Source organism: Crassostrea angulata, chromosome 4, assembly GCF_025612915.1.
Source record: "Crassostrea angulata isolate pt1a10 chromosome 4, ASM2561291v2, whole genome shotgun sequence".
Lineage (NCBI taxonomy): Eukaryota > Metazoa > Mollusca > Bivalvia > Ostreida > Ostreidae > Magallana > Magallana angulata.
In genome coordinates this window covers 39,573,295-39,596,172 of record NC_069114.1, presented here as the reverse complement: position 1 = coordinate 39,596,172, position 22,878 = coordinate 39,573,295, and the positions used below count along the sequence as shown (strand labels likewise).

Sequence of the window (22,878 nt, the reverse complement as noted above, 5' to 3'; positions counted from 1 at the left end):
TTATTAAACCATTATATGCATAATACCGCATATAGTCCTTTATCAAGGAACTAAACATTACTTAAAAGAGCATAATAGCGTTAAAAAAGAATAAAGACAATTGTGTTTGTTTTTTTTGGGGGGGGGGGGATATGTGAATTGTGCTCCCCTAAATTAACTTACCGCCTTGCATACTTCAATAATAAAAAAAAAATCCAACTTAAAAAAAAATAATTCTAGATTGTTTTATACTAGAAAACAATTTGTGTAGTATATCGGATTGTCTTTGCTGTATATTAACTGTGTAAATGGCTAAACCTAAAACCAACTATTTTTTCATTGAATGTTCACCACATTATTCTTACAGATTAAAAACATTTTAAGATGCTTTTTATAAATGACAAACCGTCCTATTTTAACACGCGTCATATTATTAAACTACCATAAAGACATAAACTTATTTGCATAAATAAAACGTTTTTGCATTGTATTTCATTTTTGTACAGTTGCACACATATATATATATATAATGATTATAAAATTCGAGTAACAAAGCTTACCATCAATTGTTATTATGCAAAGTAGTAAACAAAGCTTTTGTTTACATTTTGAATGTTGAAGGAAAAATTCCAGTTTTAGACCTAAGCTGAATGTGTCAAACATTAGAAACTGTTTATTTATGCTCAAAATGTACTGGAAGATAGACAAATCAGCTTGGAAAACTATTTTACTGGTATATTAACCTGGCTATGTTAACAAAAACTTTGCAAGCGCCTTGTTAACAGGACAAAGAATAATGAGCCCTGTAACTTGCCTGTAAAGCTATGGATGACTTTAAAATTTCATTTGCCAATTAGAAATTCAAATCTAAAGCATTGTAAATAATAAAAACAGAAAAACAAAATTTGACGTGACCATGCCCTTATACATTTTGCCAAAGAAGTTGATAACGTAAAATGGGTATTAAATATAAAATAACAAATTTTTATTCAAAATCTCTCAACTGTATAGGAACAAAATAAATATAAATCAAAGCCCGCGAAATACAATCGAAACAATATTTATTGAATATAGTGAATTTTTAGACTTTTCTTCCAAAAATTAAAGTTCACGCGAAAGAAACTGTGTAAACCTTGCTTCATTAAGTCATGTGGGATTTAGGGATCAATAGACCCACAATTCCGTCTAACGCAGACATCGCATATTTCAGAAAATTTTGTAAATAAAGAATAATACCTGGAAATGCAATAAAAGGAATAAAAGTCTAAATAAATTATGACAATCAGTATTAAAACGTGAACTGCATAGACAGCTAAAAATAATTTGAGTATGGGAATACGCCATGGTTGAGTTTAAAAAATGGAACTGTTTGATTTCATTCCCCGGTTGATTGGGTTTATTCGACCCGAATATTCTGCATCAATTGTATACAAAAAACCTCATGAATCAGTGAAAAAAACAACATTTTTTAAAATCTAATTTCCTACAGTTTTAGCGAACGTAAAAGTCGTAACCTAATCATACCTGCCACAGCGTCGGGGGTGAATATTAATAAGGGGTGAAATAACCCGGTACCATCTAATGTAAATTTTTTGGTAAACAAAACTGTTATTATTTTATACAAACAAAGCAAATCAATCGTTTAAAAACGTACATAAAATTTTAATATCAAATCGAACTAAGCAGTTTAAAGTAACCGCCGTTATGTTATAATGATATCTTATTACTTTTTTTCAATTAGCGAGTCTTGCCGTTTACAGGTACGAAGAAATTACTTTGTTATATAATGCAATCGAGTTGATAATAAATACAACATGAATATTACATTTTGCTAAAAACATAACAAAATGCAAATCAATGATAAATTCAAAAATATTGTTATAGAAACCATATAGTTATATACATGCATTTTAAAAGTCAAACTTTAAAAAAAAATCAGAAATGTTCTTAACAATTTATTATATATACATAAACGTAATTTGAAATTTTTATAATTCATTCAAAGATAAGCAAATTTTACAAGCAGTTGTAATAAAAGTACATGATTGTATGTTACAACGTTTTAGGATGATGCCTGAATCTTGTCTGTTGTACCTGTTTTGACCTTTCACCTTGCGTTACATGTACCTATAAATTACAAATATATACATTTCTTTGATCAAGAGGGCGGGGTAGTCGTGGCCAATTTTATACCTCATCAATCTCCTTGAATGAGACGGAGCTCTGTTTAGAGATATGGGAAGATATTGGAATTTTAAATCAAAATATTATAAAAAATATTCTTTACCGAAAAAAGTTCATCTATTAGTATCATAAAATCTTGAATTGTTACTAGGTAGATCTCTTTCTTGACAATACACACCCCTGAAGATTAAAATTTCACACGACTTCACTTTGTATCTTGCTCACTGTAAACACTCTATTCTTGACCTTTGATCTTTGAACTGGTTTCACGGTAATAAGAGTCTTCTTCTTTCCAGCTGATTTGTTCTTCAAATACTTAATAATAATATGTCGAAAGTGGTTTAAAATTTCTACCATGAGTTGAACCAGTTCAACAAAACTCAGAATGGACGCACCCAAGAAGAGTCCAAGCGCACCGCCTATATCCGAGAGGAAGCGGTAACCCTGTAAATATTGATACAATCTTTATATAAACATGTAGATAGATTTTCTTGACATTAATATATGTTTGATATTATTGTTTGGCTTTTCTTACCAATTCTCTTCAAAACCTATTATGTAAAATGGCTAAATAGTTTTCCAGTTTTCCAGATAGTGTATATACATGTTCATGTTTGTCATGAGATGTCATATACTATTTCATTTAACCCTTCCCCCTATAGTCAAAATCTCCATGAATTCAACATTTTTAAATAATCACATTTTCTAAAAAGAAAAGGTCTAGTTTTTCAAACTACCCATGGCAGATCCTCTCCAACGGCATTTTCATGGAAACATCAACGAGCTGATACTAAAAATGTCATGAATGTCTAATAAAACTATTGTACGCGCACATAAAAAGGCTAAGTTGTAACTGTACTTACATCATACAGGGGTTCTTCTGAGATTTCCTCAAAATTGAGATCCTCGAAATAAATAACCATTTTAAGGAAATTGTCGTTAAAGCTGAAAAATCAAGTCAACCAGTCTGATCAGATCGTTAGAGAGAGAGAGAGAGAGAGAGAGAGAGAGAGAGAGAGACTTACTAATCCATCTGTATCGCTGCCATTGGTTGATATGGACAATATGAAAAGTTACTTCCTGAACATGCTAAAGTTAACAGTTCTTCTCTCTGTGGTATAAAGTCAGCATAAAATTATAATTGTCTTTTTATGTTATCCTATTTTTTTTTTCATCGAACATTGAAATTAATCATCCTTCACATTCAGTAACGTTCTGATGTTCCTTTATTCTATTCGTAAATACACAAATGAACATAAAATGTAATTATTCAAACTGTAGGTTTTGTGACTGAACCAAATAACTGAATTATTAGTACTACAGTGTGGAATTTGTAAAAATAACATTTTCAGTCTAATTTCATGTACAAATGATTTCCAAGAATATAATTTTTCTGTTACCTAAACAAGTACCATATTTCGTAAAAGAACACGTTTTGTTCTCGCTTTTAAAAAGTGATTTACATTTACTAGTACCACAATATTCCTTAAGTACTCACCAGATATGATTCTTTCGGCCACACTCGACCCGAGAGAGTGCTCCTGTACACAGTCTCTCTGTGAAATTAAAAAGGGTGGTAAACCTCATTAATCACTTACATTAGATCGCAAACAATGATAATCATTATAAGTCCATGACAAAATAAAGAAAAAAGAGTTTAAAAAAGAAGTAATAGATAAAAGAAAGAAATAGCCTGTGCTTAAGGAATCCAAAATCGAAATTTACTTACACATTTTAATATTAATAAAGTAATTTTGCTTTCCATTTTACTTTATATTTTTTCCTTGATTAGTTTCTGATCATCAGCTGCGTTGACGTAAAGTTTTATACATGTACGTGTACGTTTGACTTAGGAAAAACTTTATTTAAACAACCATTTTCAAACTATATTTGAAAGAGATCTTACACTTCTAAGCGACTTGTATATTTGTATACCGATAGATCACAAACGTTTGATATTGACTTTCTTAGTATAGTAGTTAGCTAAAATATACAGGGGAAAGCTTCATCTTAAACTAACCTGCAAGCACTTTCACAGTCACACTTTATGCTGTTTTCTTCTATTTGATAATATACGTAATGCTCACAAGCCTCCATGTGGAATGCAGTTTCGTCATAAATACTTTTCGCTGCTGGGGATTTTTAAAATAAAACCATTAATAGTCATACATTTACAAAATTTAAAATTATGTATCAATAGTTACAAAAGCTTTCATTATCTTTCTATATGTACATATTTATCGAATCCTTCAAAACTTCCATATAATTTTATAGGTAAAATGAACAAATTATATTCAATAAGGTACTCTATTGTTCTCTCAACCTTTTAATTTAGAGTTAATTTGTAAATTATAATACTCGTACCAAGAGAACAGACAGGAAGGGATGAAAACTTGTCCATATAGGGAATATCTACGATATTTTCTGATGGTCGGCATTTGCATATATCAGTGACCTTTATATTTCTGCACATATGGAGGCAGGTCTAAAAAATAAAATGGATGGAGAAAAGTTTTATATACAACACAACTTCTCATTTCATACGAAATTACAAAAGCAAAATTTTCTCTTTTGCTGGGAATGCCCCGCACATTGAGGCAACGAATACGTTTTGATGTACAATGTACGTAGATATGAACCTTTGCTTAATGGAAGTACGGATTAGATACTTATAAAAAATATAGAACAAGAGAGAACAAATGTGATCCACCCGAGAGAAACATACCGACATGCGGTAAGGTACACCGTATGTTTGGTAGAATTTTTTTCCATCATCGCATCGGCCATGGGGAGGGTGGGTTCGAGTCAAATGAACCTGTTAATACAAGCACATTAATTACTGGCATATACATTCTTGTTATAATTATATAAATAAAATCAAACGCCTTGTTTCTTTATGTGGACAAGACTGACTTCACTTCATGGCATTTAAAAATTGCGAAAAAATAAAGTTTACAAATGGGCATATTTCGTTTAATTGCAAGATTTGTCAATGTTATAACTGTAATTACATTTATTTGATCAAAAGTTCATATTTACAAAGTAAGAAACCGTTTTCAAAAGTAAGCGTCTTTATATTTTTGGAATCTTCATATGATAATAAGGACGCCCACTTTTTTACAGACTAAATACATTGTAGCTTGCTTGTCTTTTGTTCTTCATTTAATGGTAGTTGTATATTTTTTTTTCATAAACATGTTAAAGGGAAATAAGTAGATAGCATGCGATAATTGTTAAAACAAAGTAAAAACTATTTCTTTTCGCGTTTGTGTTCTCTGTTGAAAACGGTATACTTTGACCTGTTTTTATTTAATTATTCACCACGTGATTTCTAACCCCAGAAAACTTTGTGAAGGCTAGAGATTCCGTCAAGTGACGTGTAAGGTAGCACGCATTCTGCTCTGCGACTTGTCTTAACCTACTTCAATTCATTTCAATCCAGTGATGGTTTCTTTATTTCTCTGGGGTGAAATAAGCATGTTATATGTTCATATAGGAAATATTTGTCAATGTTGTTGGATATACAATATGAGTTCCACCCTCCATGCATATTTACAAATCTTATTTTCAATCAAGGGCGGACGAGTCGAAATTCTAGATATTTGCAGAGCAGTAAGGGTAAGACAATAACGAATTATTCCATTGTAACGCAGTTTAAAACCATTATGAGATTGAATTTCTATCGGAAATTGACCATGTCCTATAACAAATGAACTGAAGTAAAACTGAGCGATAAATAAATGCAACAATTATGATAAATGACCAAAAAAAGGTCCAAAATACGTCGTGAAGTGTAGTAATTTTTTTTTTTATTTGAAAATATAACTATCAGTATTTTTTACATGCATGAAGCGGAAAATGACTCATCATTTTATTACATATGTATTGTATATCAAACGTTCATTTTGAGTCAGCATTTTCAAGACTTTTGTCCAAATCCCGTAATTAGCAATTTTAGTATCATTTACGGTTTTGTTATGAATTATGTTTAGTAATCAATATGTTTCCATATTAATACCTGTATACACCCTGCATTTTTTAATAGATATATTTTCTTTAATAATGATAAAATCCAAGAAGTTTTAAAATGTTCACATTAAAATAAGACCCACCATTTTCATTCCTATGCTTGTCTCATATCCAGGACTAAGGGTGAACCCTTCTTCTTCAGGAAACGGAAGAGTTCCGGGTTCATGTATGACCAGTCGAACACCCGACCCATCCAAAAAGTTCTCCACTTGCTCAAACTTTTCAACTTGTAATACTATTTGTAAACCTTGGAAAATATATAAGTGCCTGAGGCTACTTTAGAGGTACAATGTCTCGATGTTATAAAAAATTTAATTTTTCTGGTTTTATATTTTACAATGCTTTAGAAATGCATTTTTTAATTAACGACAACCATTTAAGTATCAGTCAAAGAATTGTAAGCAAGATACAGATCTCACAATTTTTGGTCATGTAAACAAGGTTCGTGCCCTGTTTTTGTTTATTTTGTTTCAATATACTACTAACAATTTTTTTAAGCAGATTTATCTTTCTCTTAACTTATTTCAATAATAAACAAACAATTCCTAGCGTTTACATGTCCCACATATATTTTAGGTCTAAAAATGAATTTTATAAGAAATGGCTTATTTAAGCATTTTTGCATTAAAAAGACAATTTTGACTAAAATCATGACCATGTCGCTTGAAGTTTATAAATCAAATGTTTACTATAATTATTACCTATACATACGTTACTAATAAAAAAGTATTCTTTCACATCTGATCTGGTACAACTGTGACTTACCGTGCATCTGACCTGCTCTTCTGGCCATGAATAGATTGCTGTCCAAGGTGTAACAATTTCCATAGTCCAGAGATTGAAATGTGGTGAAGTTTCTGAGAGAAAAGATTTCTATGTGCAGAATTAATTCGATATATATTATATTTTATAAAAAATTCTTTTGTTTCACGATTGAATTGATTTTGTTGAATACACTGAGACGTTCCTGCTCCTAGTTTGATTATCTACATTTACATGTATACGATTTTCTTGTTGTATAGGAAAATAATTATTCTCCTACATGTATCTTCTCGATTCTTCAACATTATGCATATTTAAAATATTAAGTTGTCAACTTTGTATTGTTGCTGTCCCAAGATGTATACGGGGGTTGTTTAGAAATTGTGAGAAAACATAAATATTTCCCTATCTAAGTGACGAATTTTAGTGCATTAACTTCAAAAGTTTTACATCATTAAAAAGGTATCCTGGTGTACTCTTTGGTGAAATTTCAACGATCTTTTTTTTCCCAAGGGAGTAAGAATAAATGTCTCAATAATTTCCGAACAACTCTCTTAAGCAGCATATGAAAAACTCTCGGTTTAAATCTTCATTTACCCAAGTATGTTTTCTGTTCCATTTAATTGTCACGAACAAGTGTGCATTTTTTTCAAAAGGAAATTTTTAAATGATTATTTTTAGTATTTGATTTTCTGTGAAACTTATGTGTGCTAATGTGTGCTGTTTTTTTTTCAATGTGGCATTGTCCTTGTATTTTCATTAAAAGTTTTATTTCACACTAAAGTTATGTTTTGATTTGTTTTCAAACATAAAATGATGTTTTTCATGTAAGATTAATCGCTAATTCTTCATTTTACTCTGCTGAACAGTGTTTGCCGTTGAAGGAACACCCAATAAGTAAATCATTAATAGAATGTCCCATCGCTTTCCGAGTAGATCTGAAATTCAAAATAAAAAATGATTTTAGTTCTTTATTTCTTTCACAATTCAAACTACATATAACTCCCACCAACTTTCATCTCTGTTTTAATAATTTAAAGAGATAATGAAAAAAGGAACATCAATATCCATTTCTTATGACTTACTTGGACTCGTTTTGAAAAAGAATCTTAAATCGTTTTACATCTTCACTTCGTGGGTCGTTTTTCCATGATATCTGAGCATTAACATACTCCAGGAACTTTGCTAGGAGAGATAAATCGTCCTGGAAGTTTACACCATAATCGTCGTAGGTATGTTTCAAAGCATCATTAGTATTGCTTTCTCCCCAGGTGGCTGATTGGTCGTAAATGTTATCTCCGTATAAATCAGTATTTCCATTGAAGTTTTCATTGTACAAATAGTTATTTCCAAAAACATCATTATTTCCACTGAAATTTTTAAACATATCTAAGTTGTCATTAGGATTGCGTATGCGCAGTATCTGATAATAAAGATCGGTTCCCTGAATGAGGTTCATCTTTGACATTTTTACCGGGTTCAAATTACAGAACGAAATAGAAGGAAATCTAAGAGGAGTTCTTTTCATTGAAACTTTTGTTTTAATTGGATAGCTATTGTAGTTGGAAGAGAGTTGATAGAGTTGGTTCACTAAAAATCCAAACGTGACAAGAACCAAACACAACCAGAGTGCTCGTTGATACCAGTGTTTTGAGGAGAGGATTCTGGGAATTCCATGAAGGCTGGATTCAGAGATCAAGGAATGGATAACTTCCCATACCGATTTGTACATCTTTGCCTTCTGTATTGAAAACCTAAAGCAATACAGCAAAATTGTAAACCCTCGTTAATAATTGCCTCTGTCTTGTTTCCAATTTATAAAAAAAAAACTTTTTTTTTATTCTCATGATTTAATTTATTCCAAACATAGTTTGCATCACATTTTCTAAAACCAAATTAAGGTACGTAAGGTAAAAACACATTTTTGTGTGAGTCGCTTTGCGAGAAATCGGCTTGACATAGCAACAATGCAAAAACATTTTTCTTTTAATTTATTTATTCATTTATTATTAAAGATTGACTGATTAATGTGTTCATTGAAGTATGTTTCTATACCATGTATCATCCAAATCTTTTAAAAAAGTCCATTCAGAGGACTCAAAGGTTAATGCTTTTTTAAGACTGTGCTTAATATGCAGAAAAAAAGCACAAATTTAAAAGGTAAAGTATATGTTTTCATCTTGAATATTACTTTATAGCTAAAGAAATTATGCTGCTTTACATCTTTAGGTAGATCCTATTCGGATTTTTAAAATTGCCTAACTTCCTAATCGTATACTATCTGTAGTGATTCGAACTTAAGGCAGCTCATTTCACCTTGAAATAATATCTCAAATCAGCAGAAAAATAACTTGATAATGGTATTTTACATGATAGACGAGAAGTACATAGTCAAATTGGCGAAAAATGACCAATTTTCGATAAACAAGTTTATTTCAAATTCAATGTATCTCACTACATCAAAACTTATATTTTTAGACATTACGTCAGAAGATGGCAATTTAAATGTATTGTTAATTATATATGACGATCAATTTGGTTTATTTTGGTTTAAAATGATTATATTGACGTACCTGTATATCAGAATCGCATGATCAAAAACTCACCTCTGATGCGACTTTTCAATTATTCAATACCAAGTTAACAACATAAGACCCCAAAAAATTAAAATATGCAAAAATTGATAAACAGATTTCGACGTGATATAACAGATGACGCGCGAATTACTTTTTTACGATGCAACAATGACTAAGGTCAACTATGGATAATTATTTAAATTAGAGAATACAGTTTCCATAAAAGTAAATGTGTCCAACTCAGGCGTTAGGCCCATGAGCCAAAATCATCAAACATTTTAATTGCAATCGCATTCTACCGAGTGAATAATTAATATTCGTTTTCGAGGAACTACTCTGATATGTATCAAATGATCAGACGTACGACCCCCCAGAGCATTTATAGTCTGTGGAAATTGCTGAAGGATGTCCAACACGAACAGTCGCTTTTGATATATCCATAAAATTCATCACTGAACAAACACGTTACAATAATGAAAAAAGTATCATATTCTTGAATAACCTTTAAATTCGTGTAATTTGGTTTTCGTTTAAGTAAACATTGATATGCATATTGTTTAAGATATATGTTTATAAAAAAAAACATATTCAGTCACTTTCTTAATGACTTCCTCAAAGTATAAGAAGCTAATTATCTGCATAATAATTATAAAATATGTTACTTTAATATATACTTTTATCAAGCTGCTAAACGCTAAGGTTTCATGAACATATTTACATGGATGTGTCTGCACTAACAGAATAATGTCACTTTTGTTTTAAAGTTATTTCTTTACAACCTTATAATATTATACCTGCTATATTATATTTAGAATTGGTTGGTTAGCAGCCAGATATTTAAAAATTATATCAAATACTATAGCATTGCATAATCTGTACTTTCATTTCTAAAATAGTTACACCGGTACCATACACGTATGCTTTTTAGACATCATATGCTAATACCCAATACTCAGTATAGCATTAAACAAAAAAATACAGCGAAAACTATCTTTTCCTCCCTTGATCTTCTGATATATTTCAGCCCTTTCATCAAGTTATACAAAATGCTAGAAAGTATTTTTACAATAGTACTTGCTAACAGTTATACTGATTAGAAAATAAGTTCTTGAAAAAGTACCTTATACTTTACTTTTTCAGTCTTGGTTCCTCTCGAACGTTTGGACTTACAGGGGCATGGTCACGATTTTGGTCAAAAATTATTATTCCGATTTTAATATTTACAATGCTTCAGAAAGTCATTTTTAATAGTCAACCGAAATTTGAATGTCATTTGTTGAGATATAAGCGAGTACAGAGCTTGAAATTCTTCGCTATGTAAACAAAACGTTTGTTTACATTTTGAACGTTGAAGTAAAAATTTTAGTTTTAAACCTAAAACGAATGTTTTAAATGTAAGGAACTGTTTATCTATGCTTAAAATAAAAAAAAATATAGACAAATAACCTGGAAAAAGAGTTTTACTGGTATATTGAACCTATGTAAACAAAAACAGGGCACGAGCCTTGTTTACATGACAAAGAATTGTGAGTCCTGTGTCTTGCTTATAACTCTACGAAATGACTCTCAAATTTAATTTGATCATTAGAAATGCATTTCTAAAGCATTGTAAATAATAAAAACATAAAAATAAAATTTGACCAAAATCGTGACCATGCCCCTATAATTATCATGTTTATATAATTTAGTTAATTGCTTCTAAAATGATAATTTTCTATTTGTTATAATTATAGTTGTCTTGGTTTACGGAATTTAACACGTGTTTAGAATAATATCATAACATGTTTAAAAAATATGCTTTTCAATTTTTCCGAGTTAAATGTTAGGCATACCTTTTCTATTTCTATTCATCATTTAATCAATTACTGTATATTTTCTGAGCACAATAGTTTTGAGATATAACAAAATATTCCATGCAAAATATTGTTTAAAAAGATCAAAAATAAGTAAAGTTAGCAGAATAAAACTTCGTAATATAAAACCTAAAGATTAATTTTACCTTTGTTTGATTCTTGCACTCACTTGAGTTTCATCCAATGTTAAAAGTATTCTTTGATTTGACTTAATCTATTTAGATTATATATGCATGCTTAAATAATAAGTTAAACTTACGAGTTATCTAAAGCAAGTTATTACCGATCCTCCAACACTTTTTATATTGCTTCCAAATCAATTTATCCGAATCCATTACTTTACAAATTGCTCTGTATTTCTAGATTGATAAATAATTTAAAGGAAGCCTACAGTCTAAACAATACTGAAATCTTTCATCTTCAAGCTTCGCGGGTACGTTAAAGAGTCATATGCGCAATTTAGTCTTATTTTGACTATAACATACAAAATTGTAAAATTAAATAAATATATTTTTTAATTCAATTGTATATACAACTGTTTTAAAATTCCCTTATTTTTGAAACAGTTATAAAAATTTGTTATATCGCTTTGAAGGATTTGTCAATCTGAACGGGAAAAATTAACTGACTGTGATAGTATAATAGTTCTTTTTTGCAATGAAACTCTATATATCTCAACACCATTCTTTGAACCCTCTGTTTTGATCTTTGTTATAAAGATAATGCTTTATCTGCTCTCAGAGTAAAGTTTTTCTAAATTGATGATGCAATTGTGAGCTTTCAAAAATCTAAACCATGTAATAAAGAATTTGCTATTTTTCCTACTACAACATTCCATCCTTGTTCTGTTGGTCATACTCTTAACTTGACCTGTTCTGCTATTTTGCCATTAATCATGATATTTTCCCCTGCATCTTTTAGTATGATTTTTTTTAGTATGGGCTTTGGTATTAAACTCTCAAAAAGTTTATTATTCATTACAGTTACTTGGGCAGCAGTATCTATAAGAGCATTGGTTGTGTTTTGTTTACAGTACAGGGAACATAGAGAGTTTTTTTTGTCCCCATAAAGTTCTTTTTCTAAGGCTTTAAATGTTACTTTAGGAGAAGGCCTATCTGATGTATCTGAGTAGGTTGAAGAATGGCCTTATACCTATCCCAAGTGTATATGTTCCTGCTCTAGTTCTTCTCAAGTATTGGGAAATTTAGTCATTTATCATGAACCGAGAACAAGAACTTATACAAGGGTGGGGTGGGTGGGGAAAAATCATGGATAAGCTGAACCACTTATGCTATCTACCGTGCTCATCCTCAATATTCAGTACCATTGGTACAGCTCTGAGAAAGATGACGTCATCACTTTCGCGGTGACGTATTACACTTGGGATATATACCTATCCCAAGTGTATACGTTCCTACTCTAGTTCTTCTCAAGTATTGGGAAATGTAGTCATTATCATTCCCTAGACCATCACCATTGTAGCATAAGTGCCTTCACTCCTCCCAATACTCATCATCATAAAATTAATCTAAACAAAATATGTTGAGTTACAAACAGTCTGTTCTAACATACACCAGAACTTAAAGATAAAAAACACGTTATTCAAATGGGATAAATTTATTGTTTAAAAAACATTACATCTATTATTTTCAAATTTTAGATTTGACATTCTTTCAACTTATCACTGTTATAAGTTATACAGCTGTTACATATCTATAAAATGTTAGTTAACAACAAATTAACCGTCACTGCTATTTACAAAACAAACAGTCCTACAAAATCCTAATATGATGTAGATGATAATTAAAGGATCTTTCTTATTCCCTAAATTGTATCGACATTCCAAGGCCTTATCGTTAATGAAAAGCTTTCTGTAAAATATTAAATTCCCTATATTGTTGGAACTGATCTTCCACAAAATCACATTGACCTGGACTGTCTGCTAATCTACCTGCGATATAATCAGATTCCACTAAAGCTGGCAATCTACTATAATATTCTGCTGTTCCCTCTCCATACCATCCCACATGGTTCATCATTTGTCTTACATTGGTAACCGAACCAGATAAAGCCAGAGTCACTGCACACCCGGCTCGAAAACTATGAGAAGTCTCACCCTCATATATTCCTAACAAAGTAAGATACCGAATTAGTCTTTCATACATTACTGAATATGTCACTCTATCACCTATGACTCTACCATTCTCTAAAACAACTCGAAAAAGAAAACCATTTGCAAGATCCACACCCATTCTTTTACAACCTTGAACATATGTGTGCAAACCAATTACTGGACAAACAGTCTTGTCTCTGCATTTCTTAATAACAAAAACATGACATTTATGTTTATTTCCTCTTAAAGTTTTCCCAAATGTCTGTTTTTTTACTAAACCAGAATTGTCATCCAATCTCTTTACATGTACCTCCTGTCCTACAAGCATTGCCAAGTCATTTGCCCTATTTCCCCAAAGAACTGTAATTTCATCCAAGCCTGATCTCTAAGGAGCACATATCTTTCCTTCAATGAAATATCAACCCTACCCAATTAATTATCTATATACGAGGCAATTCTGTTTATTTTACCCAGAAAAATTGGCTTTGCCTGCTTAGGAACTACATGTGCTACCGCTGGTTCCTCTTGAATGAGTTTCACATACTGTTTGATGCAATGTGCCGCTGCAGGGTTACCTGTATCACTTCTCTCATCCCAGAATTTACCACGACCACTTTCGTAAAAGATCTCCGACAAATTTTGTACCATGACCGATACTGTCCCAGCTGCTAATCGTCTTGGGCATTCACAGCTTCCTAATTCTTTAGTACCCAAAAATTTACAATTTATTTTATGAACTGGTGTTTTACCAAAATCATCCTTCCATGCCAGAAAATGCTTTAGATCATCAGGGGTACAATTAGATATTGTGCAATCTTTCCTCAATAGTGGAAGAAAGAAATTCAGAGAATTTTTCAAAGTATCTTTTCTCTTGGATAAAGATGATGAAGATTTGTCATTCAATTCCTTAATCCTCCTGTCAATCTTAACCAGATCCAAGCTTTCTCCCTACAAAAATGAAAAACAAACAGCTAAGGTAAACAATAGCCTGAATGCAACTAGTGGCCATCTCAGACCCTTATTATCAGTAATGAAACCTTTTCTAGAAGGAACCCTTATTACTGCCTTATCTCCCCGGGCCCCCAACTCTAAACTCTGGATTACATGCTTTTGAACAAGAGGCCACCAAACAGGTACAGGCTTGATCAATGGCAGGACACAGGTGCACAGACCAACTTTCTGTTCCTTTAAAAATAAGAGTATCGGATGTATAAGGGCAAAAGGGGGATAAACATATGCATTAACCACCACTGACAAATCCTGAGCAAACAAATTTACACCAGATGAATATGGGGTAGGATATGGGGTAAAATGTGGTAGTGCTGTACCTCCTGAATATTTCATCACATTAGAATCAATAGCCATGAGGTCCATTGAATGAGGTCCAAATTGCCTTTCAACACACTGCCATGAACCAATATTCAAACATGCATCACTGTAACTAAGACTACGTGAAGGTGAATCTGCCTCATTCAAATCTGAGGGTACATATTGCATGTTTAGATCACAATTACAAGAAGTCACTAACTGAAATATCTGTTTTGTTATGTTGTTCAAAGATCTATCCTGTCCTCCTTGATTGTTCCAAACACTCAGAACAGCAACATAATCTACCAGTAAGTCAACCCTTGAATCTCTAATTACTTCCTCTATTGACTTCAAGACCTGAAGGACTGCCTCAGCTTCCTTCAAATGAATAGGTCTACTGTCGTTTGTCTCCCAAAAATCTCCAAGTCAACCTTTTCCCCTTGAAAACAAACTACTGCCCCATACTTGTAGCCGGAAGCATCTGTTGAAATATTTACTTGCTTATGACTCTCTGACCTCCACTTTGTGTAACCCTTCCACGAGTCCAAGAAACGCCAGTATTTCAACTCTTCCCGCAATTCATCACCTATGACAATATGTTTTGAATTTTTAACTCCACATGAAATTGCATTATTTACTTCCCTGCAGTACAATTTAGCTCCTGGAATTGCAAGACCCATCGAAACACACTTGCCTGCAAAACGCTGCAAAGTTCGAAAAGAAACCTCCCTGCCTGCCAAAAGTGACTCTCTTGACTCTCTAAACTTTTTATCCTCTGGCAAGATATAAGCTAACTTTACTGAATCCACCAAAAATCCAAGGAACCGTACACATTGTTGGGGTTCCAGGCATGATTTTTCAAGTGATATTGTGTAACCTAAACGGGTTAAAATTTGAAGTAGAGCATATATCACCCTAAAACAATGTTCTTTTGCTTCCAAGTCAGTAGTGTCCTCTGATGGGTTAGCTATCATCAAACGGTCATCAATATACTGAGTTGTTATTACATTCAATTTTCTAAGATAAGATGTAATTGTCATTCCAACAGTTTGATAAACATATGGCGAGGCCTTCCATCCAAAAGGCAAAACTGTGTAAACCATGATAAATCCACCAAATTCAATCCCAAAGTAAGTCTGTGAATTCTCGGACAAAGCAATGTGTTCATAGCCTGACTTTTCATCACATGTTGCCATCCATGCCTCTGAATCTATCAACCTATGAACATCATTTGAAGTTTCAAGACGAAACGGAGAATCTTTTATCCACAAATTTAAGTACCTTCCATCCAAACATAACTGTGGTTTAGATGGCTCTACTAACAAAGGCATCACAACCCTAGGCATGTCACATTCACCAATCTTCCCAAGAACTCTTATGGCTCCTGACCTTATTTTCTCATATAAAATCTGGCCTACAAACTCCTTGTGATCCCTACAACTAATACTATTTTCTAAGAAAATGCTTGAAGGTTCATCACTGTCATAAGAACGACCTTTAAAGTTTCCTTTGAAATGTGAAAAGAATTCCTTAACATCTACACCTTGTGTAAGCCACCTACTTATTCTAAACTGAATATCTTCATCTACTATTCCCTTTTTCAAAACTTCATTCCAATGATCCATATTATGATGTATCTGACCTGACCTATATAATTTTGGGTCACGCAAAGGTAAATTTTTAATGTCAAAATCAACCCCTTGAAGGACAGACTCGGCTGTATGATGTTTGGTTACGAATGAGGGAGTCCCACCTCCCAATGTCACCCATGATGAATTCTGTATTAGTTCTACACGAGTTGGATCAAAATCAAGTCCTCTCTCCCATTCTGGTATTCTATAATATTTATTTCCCTGTAAATATAAAGTTATGGTTAAACTATCAAGAGTCCAACATGGGAGACATATGGGTGATGGAACTCCCGCACTTGTAACCTACGTGAATAAATCCACTAAGACGTAGTTGTCTTCAGGTTACAAGGTCAGGCATTCCAACTACCTCGTCCATGTAAAAGTACAAATAAACACAAAATGATGAAAAACTGTGTTTATAAATCTCAAAATCATACAAAATGTTGAGAATAAAATCTTCACAATGATTTAAAAGAAATGTGGGAAATTCACAACCAAATAATTCCTAACATTGTAATGTTGAAGGCACTAAACTTTAGAGACCTCTATAGTCTACCTGACTAATGACCCATACTTTCCACTGGAAATTCTCTACTTTCTCTTCGCTTGTTTCATAAGTTCACAATCTCTTACATAGTGGCTTGATGATTCACAAAATAAGCATGTACCCCTGCCCGTACTCTGTTTCCTATAAGGCCTCCCTTGACCCTGGGGTCTGACTGACCTATACATGTATCCCCCTCCATATTGAGGTGCATATGAGTAAGGCTGAGGAAATCCCATTGAATACATGGGCATTGGAGGGTACAAATTTGCTAAAACTGATTCCCGTTTTGGCTGAATATCCTCTTTACAGGAAGTATTATCCCTCTTAACTTCAGAGGTCCCACTCTCCTTTAAACATTTATTTATGGCCTAAGTCACTGTACCTGCACCTCTTCCCCCAAGAACCGTTAAACATAAATTCCCCATGTTAATCTTGCCCTGCATCCTACTACATTGTATATACAGTTCTTCATACACATCCATGTCCTCATGGTTCACTTTTCTAGCTAACCTAGATAATTCATCTAAACTTAATAAAATCAGTGCTTCACTGGGCTGGGACTGGGTACAGAGAACTTTAATCTTGTCCTTCACCTGCTGAATCTGTGTACCATCCTTGTCTTTGACTTCAGTTGTTGAATCTTGTAGCTTCCTACGTTTTCCCCCATTTGAATCCTAAAATGCATTATAAATCATTTGATAATGATTAACATCATAATAAGTAGTAATACTGTACCTGGTTGAAGTGAATATTGTTTAACCATTTATTCAAAATAATTAATCCCTATCAATGCAAAATAATAGGTTAGAAATCAATATATTAGCATAATTTAACAATACATAATTAATTACTCATAATTACATATCACTAATAATTAATCACTCTTTGATGAAAAAACTCATCCGATAACTAAGAGTACCTGGTCTTTGTCTGTTGCCTTCCTTGAATTAGAGGTACATGTAGGCCCTTGCTCTCGATCTGCAGTCGTTGCTGACGAGTGACCTAATTCTGGATCCTGCAAATCCTGTCCTTCTTGTTGTCCTTTTTCATTAGCATGTAATATGCAGACATGGAGTAGTAACTTTGCAAAATCCTCATCATTTGGGTCCTTCCCTATTATTTTAAATTAATTTAATTCAATAAAATAGCATCACTTGTTCTTAAACTTCTATAGTTATAAATTAAAGATTTACACTATAATATCATACATATCATTCCTTCATTCATGACAGAACTTTGTTATATTGTGAATAATGATACCTACCAGTTCCAGTAACTCAATCCCGTTTTCTCCAATTAAATCCTCAACAGCCTTCAATACATCCTCATTAGACATATTTTCGGTACGCCTTGCAGAAGAAGTCCTAGCTAACTGTTTAATGCCATGCGCATCTTGAATATCCCTCAACTTTCTGATAACTGGTAATAATTGTTTTCCTTTCAGGATATGTTTTCTTTTTAAAACAGTAGGTAACACCATCTACAACATCAAACCGGAAGTTAAATTTAAATAGATCCGTACATATCAACAAATTCTGGCCACAAAATTAAAAATCAAAAAGATTTAATTAATTAACATCACATGTATGCTTGTTATTATTTACTCTTAACAATACATTTTTTTCTCAAATTATCCCATTTCTCGTCGCATACGTTTTTATCTGCAATTTACGACCTTCATAAAATCCATGTTAAATCAGTGCAATCATCCATCGACAGTCTCAATAAAATTATACCATTTAATCACATCACCAAAATTAATCTAACAAGACCCTCATTGGCGGTAAACAATCTATTACCACCTCGCTGATTATGTATATCTGGCCCTCATGGTACCTCCAGTACCAGCCATGCTATGCGGTCGTCCTCATCGACGCCGCATCATTTCAAAATTTCACTCAAAAATCAATCCTCAGCGATTGATATTTAACTGTAGACCCACTGGCCATATATAAACCCTCATCGGCAATGCCCTCATCGGCAACAGACAGCTCTACTGTCTAATATAAGAAAATATATTACCTCGCCGCTTCTCAATACGTCTTCCTCCTTGGTGCAGCTCTGAGAAAGATGACGTCATCACTTTCGCGGTGACGTATTACACTTGGGATAACTTCTCCAACCGGTTAGTTTAAAGGTTTTTGTTTGAGGATATGGTGACCTATTCTTAGACTGATATGGTGAACTACATTTACTGATAGGACTTTCCCTCGCAAAGTGTTCACTTCAAACAACCTTGTTTTATAGGACTGCTAGAGGGAGATCCAAACATTCTTGTATTTTCTCTACTGTTTCATCTAGACCTGTTTGTTCTAAGAATTTGAAGAATATCATAAATATTATTTTTCATTTCACTATTATCTTTTTCAGCTCTTGACCCTTGATTCTTACTTTGAAAGTCTTGTCTGATCTGTGAATTGATATGATACTCGTTTTGTATTGTAAACAGCCCTAATTTTGCTTAGGTTTTCATCGTCATCCTTACTCTCATTTTCAGAACTCGCAAACCACCCTTCTTGTTTCAGACTTTCTCACACTTATTATTAGTTTTTGGTTTATGACTGCAGTTTTAATCTATTGTGTTGCCAAATCTAGTGTAAGTGGGTTTTTGTCTATCGTAGCTTGTTTGTTGTAACAACATCTCACGGACGCATCTATGGCCACGGTCTGGCGGTAGTCCCCTGGTGTGTCTGGGTATCCATCAGTGGTCATCTCCAGAACTATGTCTGCAAACTCTTCAACTGTCTCCCCAGAACCTTGTTTGACGTCTTGAAGTTGTCGTCTGATAATGTGGGGAAGGTTTTTTTTATAAACCGTTCATCAAGTTTTGTACTCAGCTTTTTGAAACTTTTCAGGTCTGAAACTGTTCTAGAGCTGAAATATTTGAAAGCTTTGTCTCTGAGGCATTTTATCAAGTTGTCCAGCTTTTGTTCTTCAGACCAATTATACCGGGATGAAATGTGATTGAATTGTGTGAAGAAAGGTTTCCATCAAATGTCGACATCTTTGGTGGACTAGGACCCTTTGACTGAAGCATGTTTACACTTCCAGTTGGGTTTGATGATGATTTCCAATATACCCGACGTGGTGACAGCTGGTCGACCTCCCTGTTTATCTTTTCATCTTCGAGTTTTTTAGGCTTGTTTTCTACATGTTCCATTTTGTTTATCCATTTATTATCTTGATCAACTAGTCTTTGTTTTATGAGTGCAAGTTCATCAAGCTTAACAGTCATTGTTTTACTAATTGTCTTTTTATTAAGAGTTTTTCGTGTTTCCTAGTTATGTTTCAAATTTTTGCTGTAATTTATTCAGTCGTTCCTTGTGTTCTAATGTCAAAGTATTTTCCACAGAATCTTATTGTCTCTATTTAGCAGTAATGTCTTTTCAGATTTAGCAATTTGAATGTCCCTTCTTTTTATGTCTTTACCTTGTTTAAGAATTTCTGCTTGTAACTTAGATACTGTCTTGACAGATCTTCAACATTCAAATGTGTTTTCTCTCTCTCTCTCTCTCTTTCTCTCTCTCTCTCTTTTTGAAAACTGCCACATCCTCACTCACAAGGGTTCTCTCTTTTTTGAAACCTACCACACCCACCCTCACAAGGGGATCCCAGATTGTGTTTGGAATTGTTGGCATTATTTTAGGTCATCTAATGACAAAGAGCTCCTCCCTTTCTCAACTTACCAATAGCCTCAGCCCTTTTCTCTCCAATGTTTGGAATTGATTTTAATTCGGCCAAAATTGACATTGTTTTTGCCTGCGGGTTTGAACTATCTCGAAATGAAAGAAAACCCCAAAATGACATAAATCAAAACAAATATTTTAATTGATAACACTTACAAAGACACAAAAAAGTAAATGGCGCGAAATCCAAAAACACAAAGTCACACTTCCCCTATCGAATATCCTGCTTACAACGCCAATGTTGTGAAGTGCTGTTGGTAATTGGATTTAATATAACGTCAGTAGAAAACGTGGCAAGTCGTGAGGGGTAACTTTAAGTTACAACCCACCCGAGTTGTCTGAAATAGCCTAGCCGATCTAGGGGAAGTCCGTACTATTCCAGGTTCAGTTCACAACTGAGGAACGATCAATCAACTGATCGGAATGCCGAACCCGACCTTAATGAATGTACTACAATATTTATCCGTCTGGTGTATACAACGCGAGTGGTAAACCCTTGCGATGATTTTTCAAATACTCCCGATCGGAAATATGTTTGACTTATTCTCTAGACTTTTATTTCAACATTAGTGGACATCTTTTACAAATATTATGAATTTCGAATCAATAGTTTATGAAACAGGAAATATCAAAAGCAGTTTCTTGTTCAAGGTAACATGCATTCGCAACTTTGTGCATGTCAACAAACTGGACAATTCAAGTCAAGTATTTCTATTGAAGTGATCAAGCTCGAAGAAACAAAACAAAATAAAATACAAGGTTTTATTAAACGGTAATTCGCATTATAACAACCATAGCTATCACCTATATTACTTAACGATGTTGTGCAAAGTCACAATGAACACATTGTGTGTGTGTGTGTGTGGGTGGGTGGGTGGCTGCGTGCGTGCGTGCGGTTGATATCAGTTTTTCAATCCAAACGCACGAGATGAACAGATGATATGATGATATACTGTATACAGGGAAATATTCGCCCCCGTTTTATTTTTCTCCTTTAGTCCTCATTGTCAGCAGGCGAATTTAAGACTGGGCAAATCCGTTTGCAGGTATAGAAGGACGAAAATAACACGGGCGAAAATAGCCCTGTATACAGTATTTACTTTATCAAACTCCCTGAGGCCGGATTTCTTTTCGATCGACAGGCCTCGCGAATATTTAAACCATTTCAACTCGATAGATAAAGCAAATATAAAATCATATAAAATCACACAATTCAGATATGTTCTATATATCTTCTTCACTATTCTAGGAAATTAAAACAAATTATTGATTCGAATTAAAAAATTTCAGGCTAATTTTGATATATCATTTAATATGCTCACGCATGAGAAGTGCGGTGCGTTGTGTGACTTTACTTTTGGATAAACGTTTGTTCGATAGATTCAAAAAGATAGTTTAATTATATTTACTTGGCAATGCTATTGCAAATAAAATAAACTCTTACTTAAAATTTTCGACCATTTGGATAAAAATACTGTTCTGAAAATTTATTTTTTAACTCAGGAAGAATCACGTAATAAGTATCAGCAGATACATAAATATCAGAGATTTGCACCTCCGCCATTAGCATATTTTGTTGTTGAAAAATTTTAAGGGACCAACCTTACTTTCAGAACTACATATTAGTAAATTGTAAATTGATCTTAAACCAAAAGTATATTGTTTTTATAAAAAAATTTCATAGGATTTAGAAGTTTTTTAAACAGACAATTTAAAAATAAAATGTATATATAGAAAATGTATAGGTCAGCTATAAAACATCGGCGTAATCTCGGACGACGAGTAGCCAACTGCCTACTAGAACTCCTCTTTTAGTATTGTTTATATGACACAAACTCATGAAAATGTAACATTTTTAATGTTTTGGTAAAAGGATTTAGCTGTTTATTTTTCGATAAATTTGTTTATTAGAAAGATATACTGATTAAAACAATAGGGACGCGAGATTTCGATCAGTTGCCAATCTCTGTTATTTATGTCTCTAATATTAGCAAAAAAAAAATAAATAAAATTTGGAATTTTTTATGTTAACAATCATTTTCAATTGTTTTAGATAAATGATATAAATACAGGTTTGAAGTTTAGCTCTCTATGGTGTGCCCCTTTATGTATAGCATTGTAATTGTATAAAAAAGACACGCTATTGTCAGTGGTAATAATAAAGTCTTTTCATCTCGTAAAACATTATTACGTAGTGGAATCAATGAACT

At 32.9% G+C, this 22,878-nt stretch overlaps 2 protein-coding genes and 1 pseudogene across 3 annotated transcripts; all 3 read right to left on the bottom strand.

Annotated features, from left to right (window-relative positions):
* Window positions 1-554: 554 nt before the first annotated feature.
* LOC128181289 (FMRFamide-activated amiloride-sensitive sodium channel-like) lies at window positions 555-11,677 on the bottom strand. Of its 2 annotated transcripts, none has more exons than XM_052849643.1 (12): window positions 11,643-11,677; window positions 8,040-8,708; window positions 7,812-7,892; window positions 6,958-7,049; window positions 6,276-6,439; window positions 4,889-4,978; window positions 4,528-4,648; window positions 4,184-4,295; window positions 3,662-3,719; window positions 3,189-3,274; window positions 3,027-3,108; window positions 555-2,607 (listed from the first exon to the last, which is right to left on the bottom strand). In XM_052849643.1, the coding sequence occupies exons 2-12, from the start codon at window positions 8,684-8,686 to the stop codon at window positions 2,359-2,361; spliced, it is 1,782 nt and encodes a 593-aa protein (XP_052705603.1). In that variant the 5' UTR covers window positions 8,687-8,708; window positions 11,643-11,677; the 3' UTR covers window positions 555-2,358. The 2 variants fall into 2 exon arrangements, with proteins under 2 accessions (XP_052705603.1, XP_052705602.1); XM_052849642.1 differs by having other exon boundaries at window positions 11,530-11,643.
* Window positions 11,678-13,239: 1,562 nt separating this feature from the next.
* LOC128182263 (uncharacterized) lies at window positions 13,240-14,435 on the bottom strand (annotated as a pseudogene).
* A 749-nt stretch (window positions 14,436-15,184) lies between these two features.
* On the bottom strand, window positions 15,185-18,462 carry LOC128182262 (uncharacterized). The gene is made up of 4 exons (XM_052850853.1): window positions 18,243-18,462; window positions 17,902-18,095; window positions 17,576-17,656; window positions 15,185-16,657 (listed from the first exon to the last, which is right to left on the bottom strand). The coding sequence occupies exons 1-4, from the start codon at window positions 18,460-18,462 to the stop codon at window positions 15,185-15,187; spliced, it is 1,968 nt and encodes a 655-aa protein (XP_052706813.1).
* Between the last annotated feature and the right edge of the window lie 4,416 nt (window positions 18,463-22,878).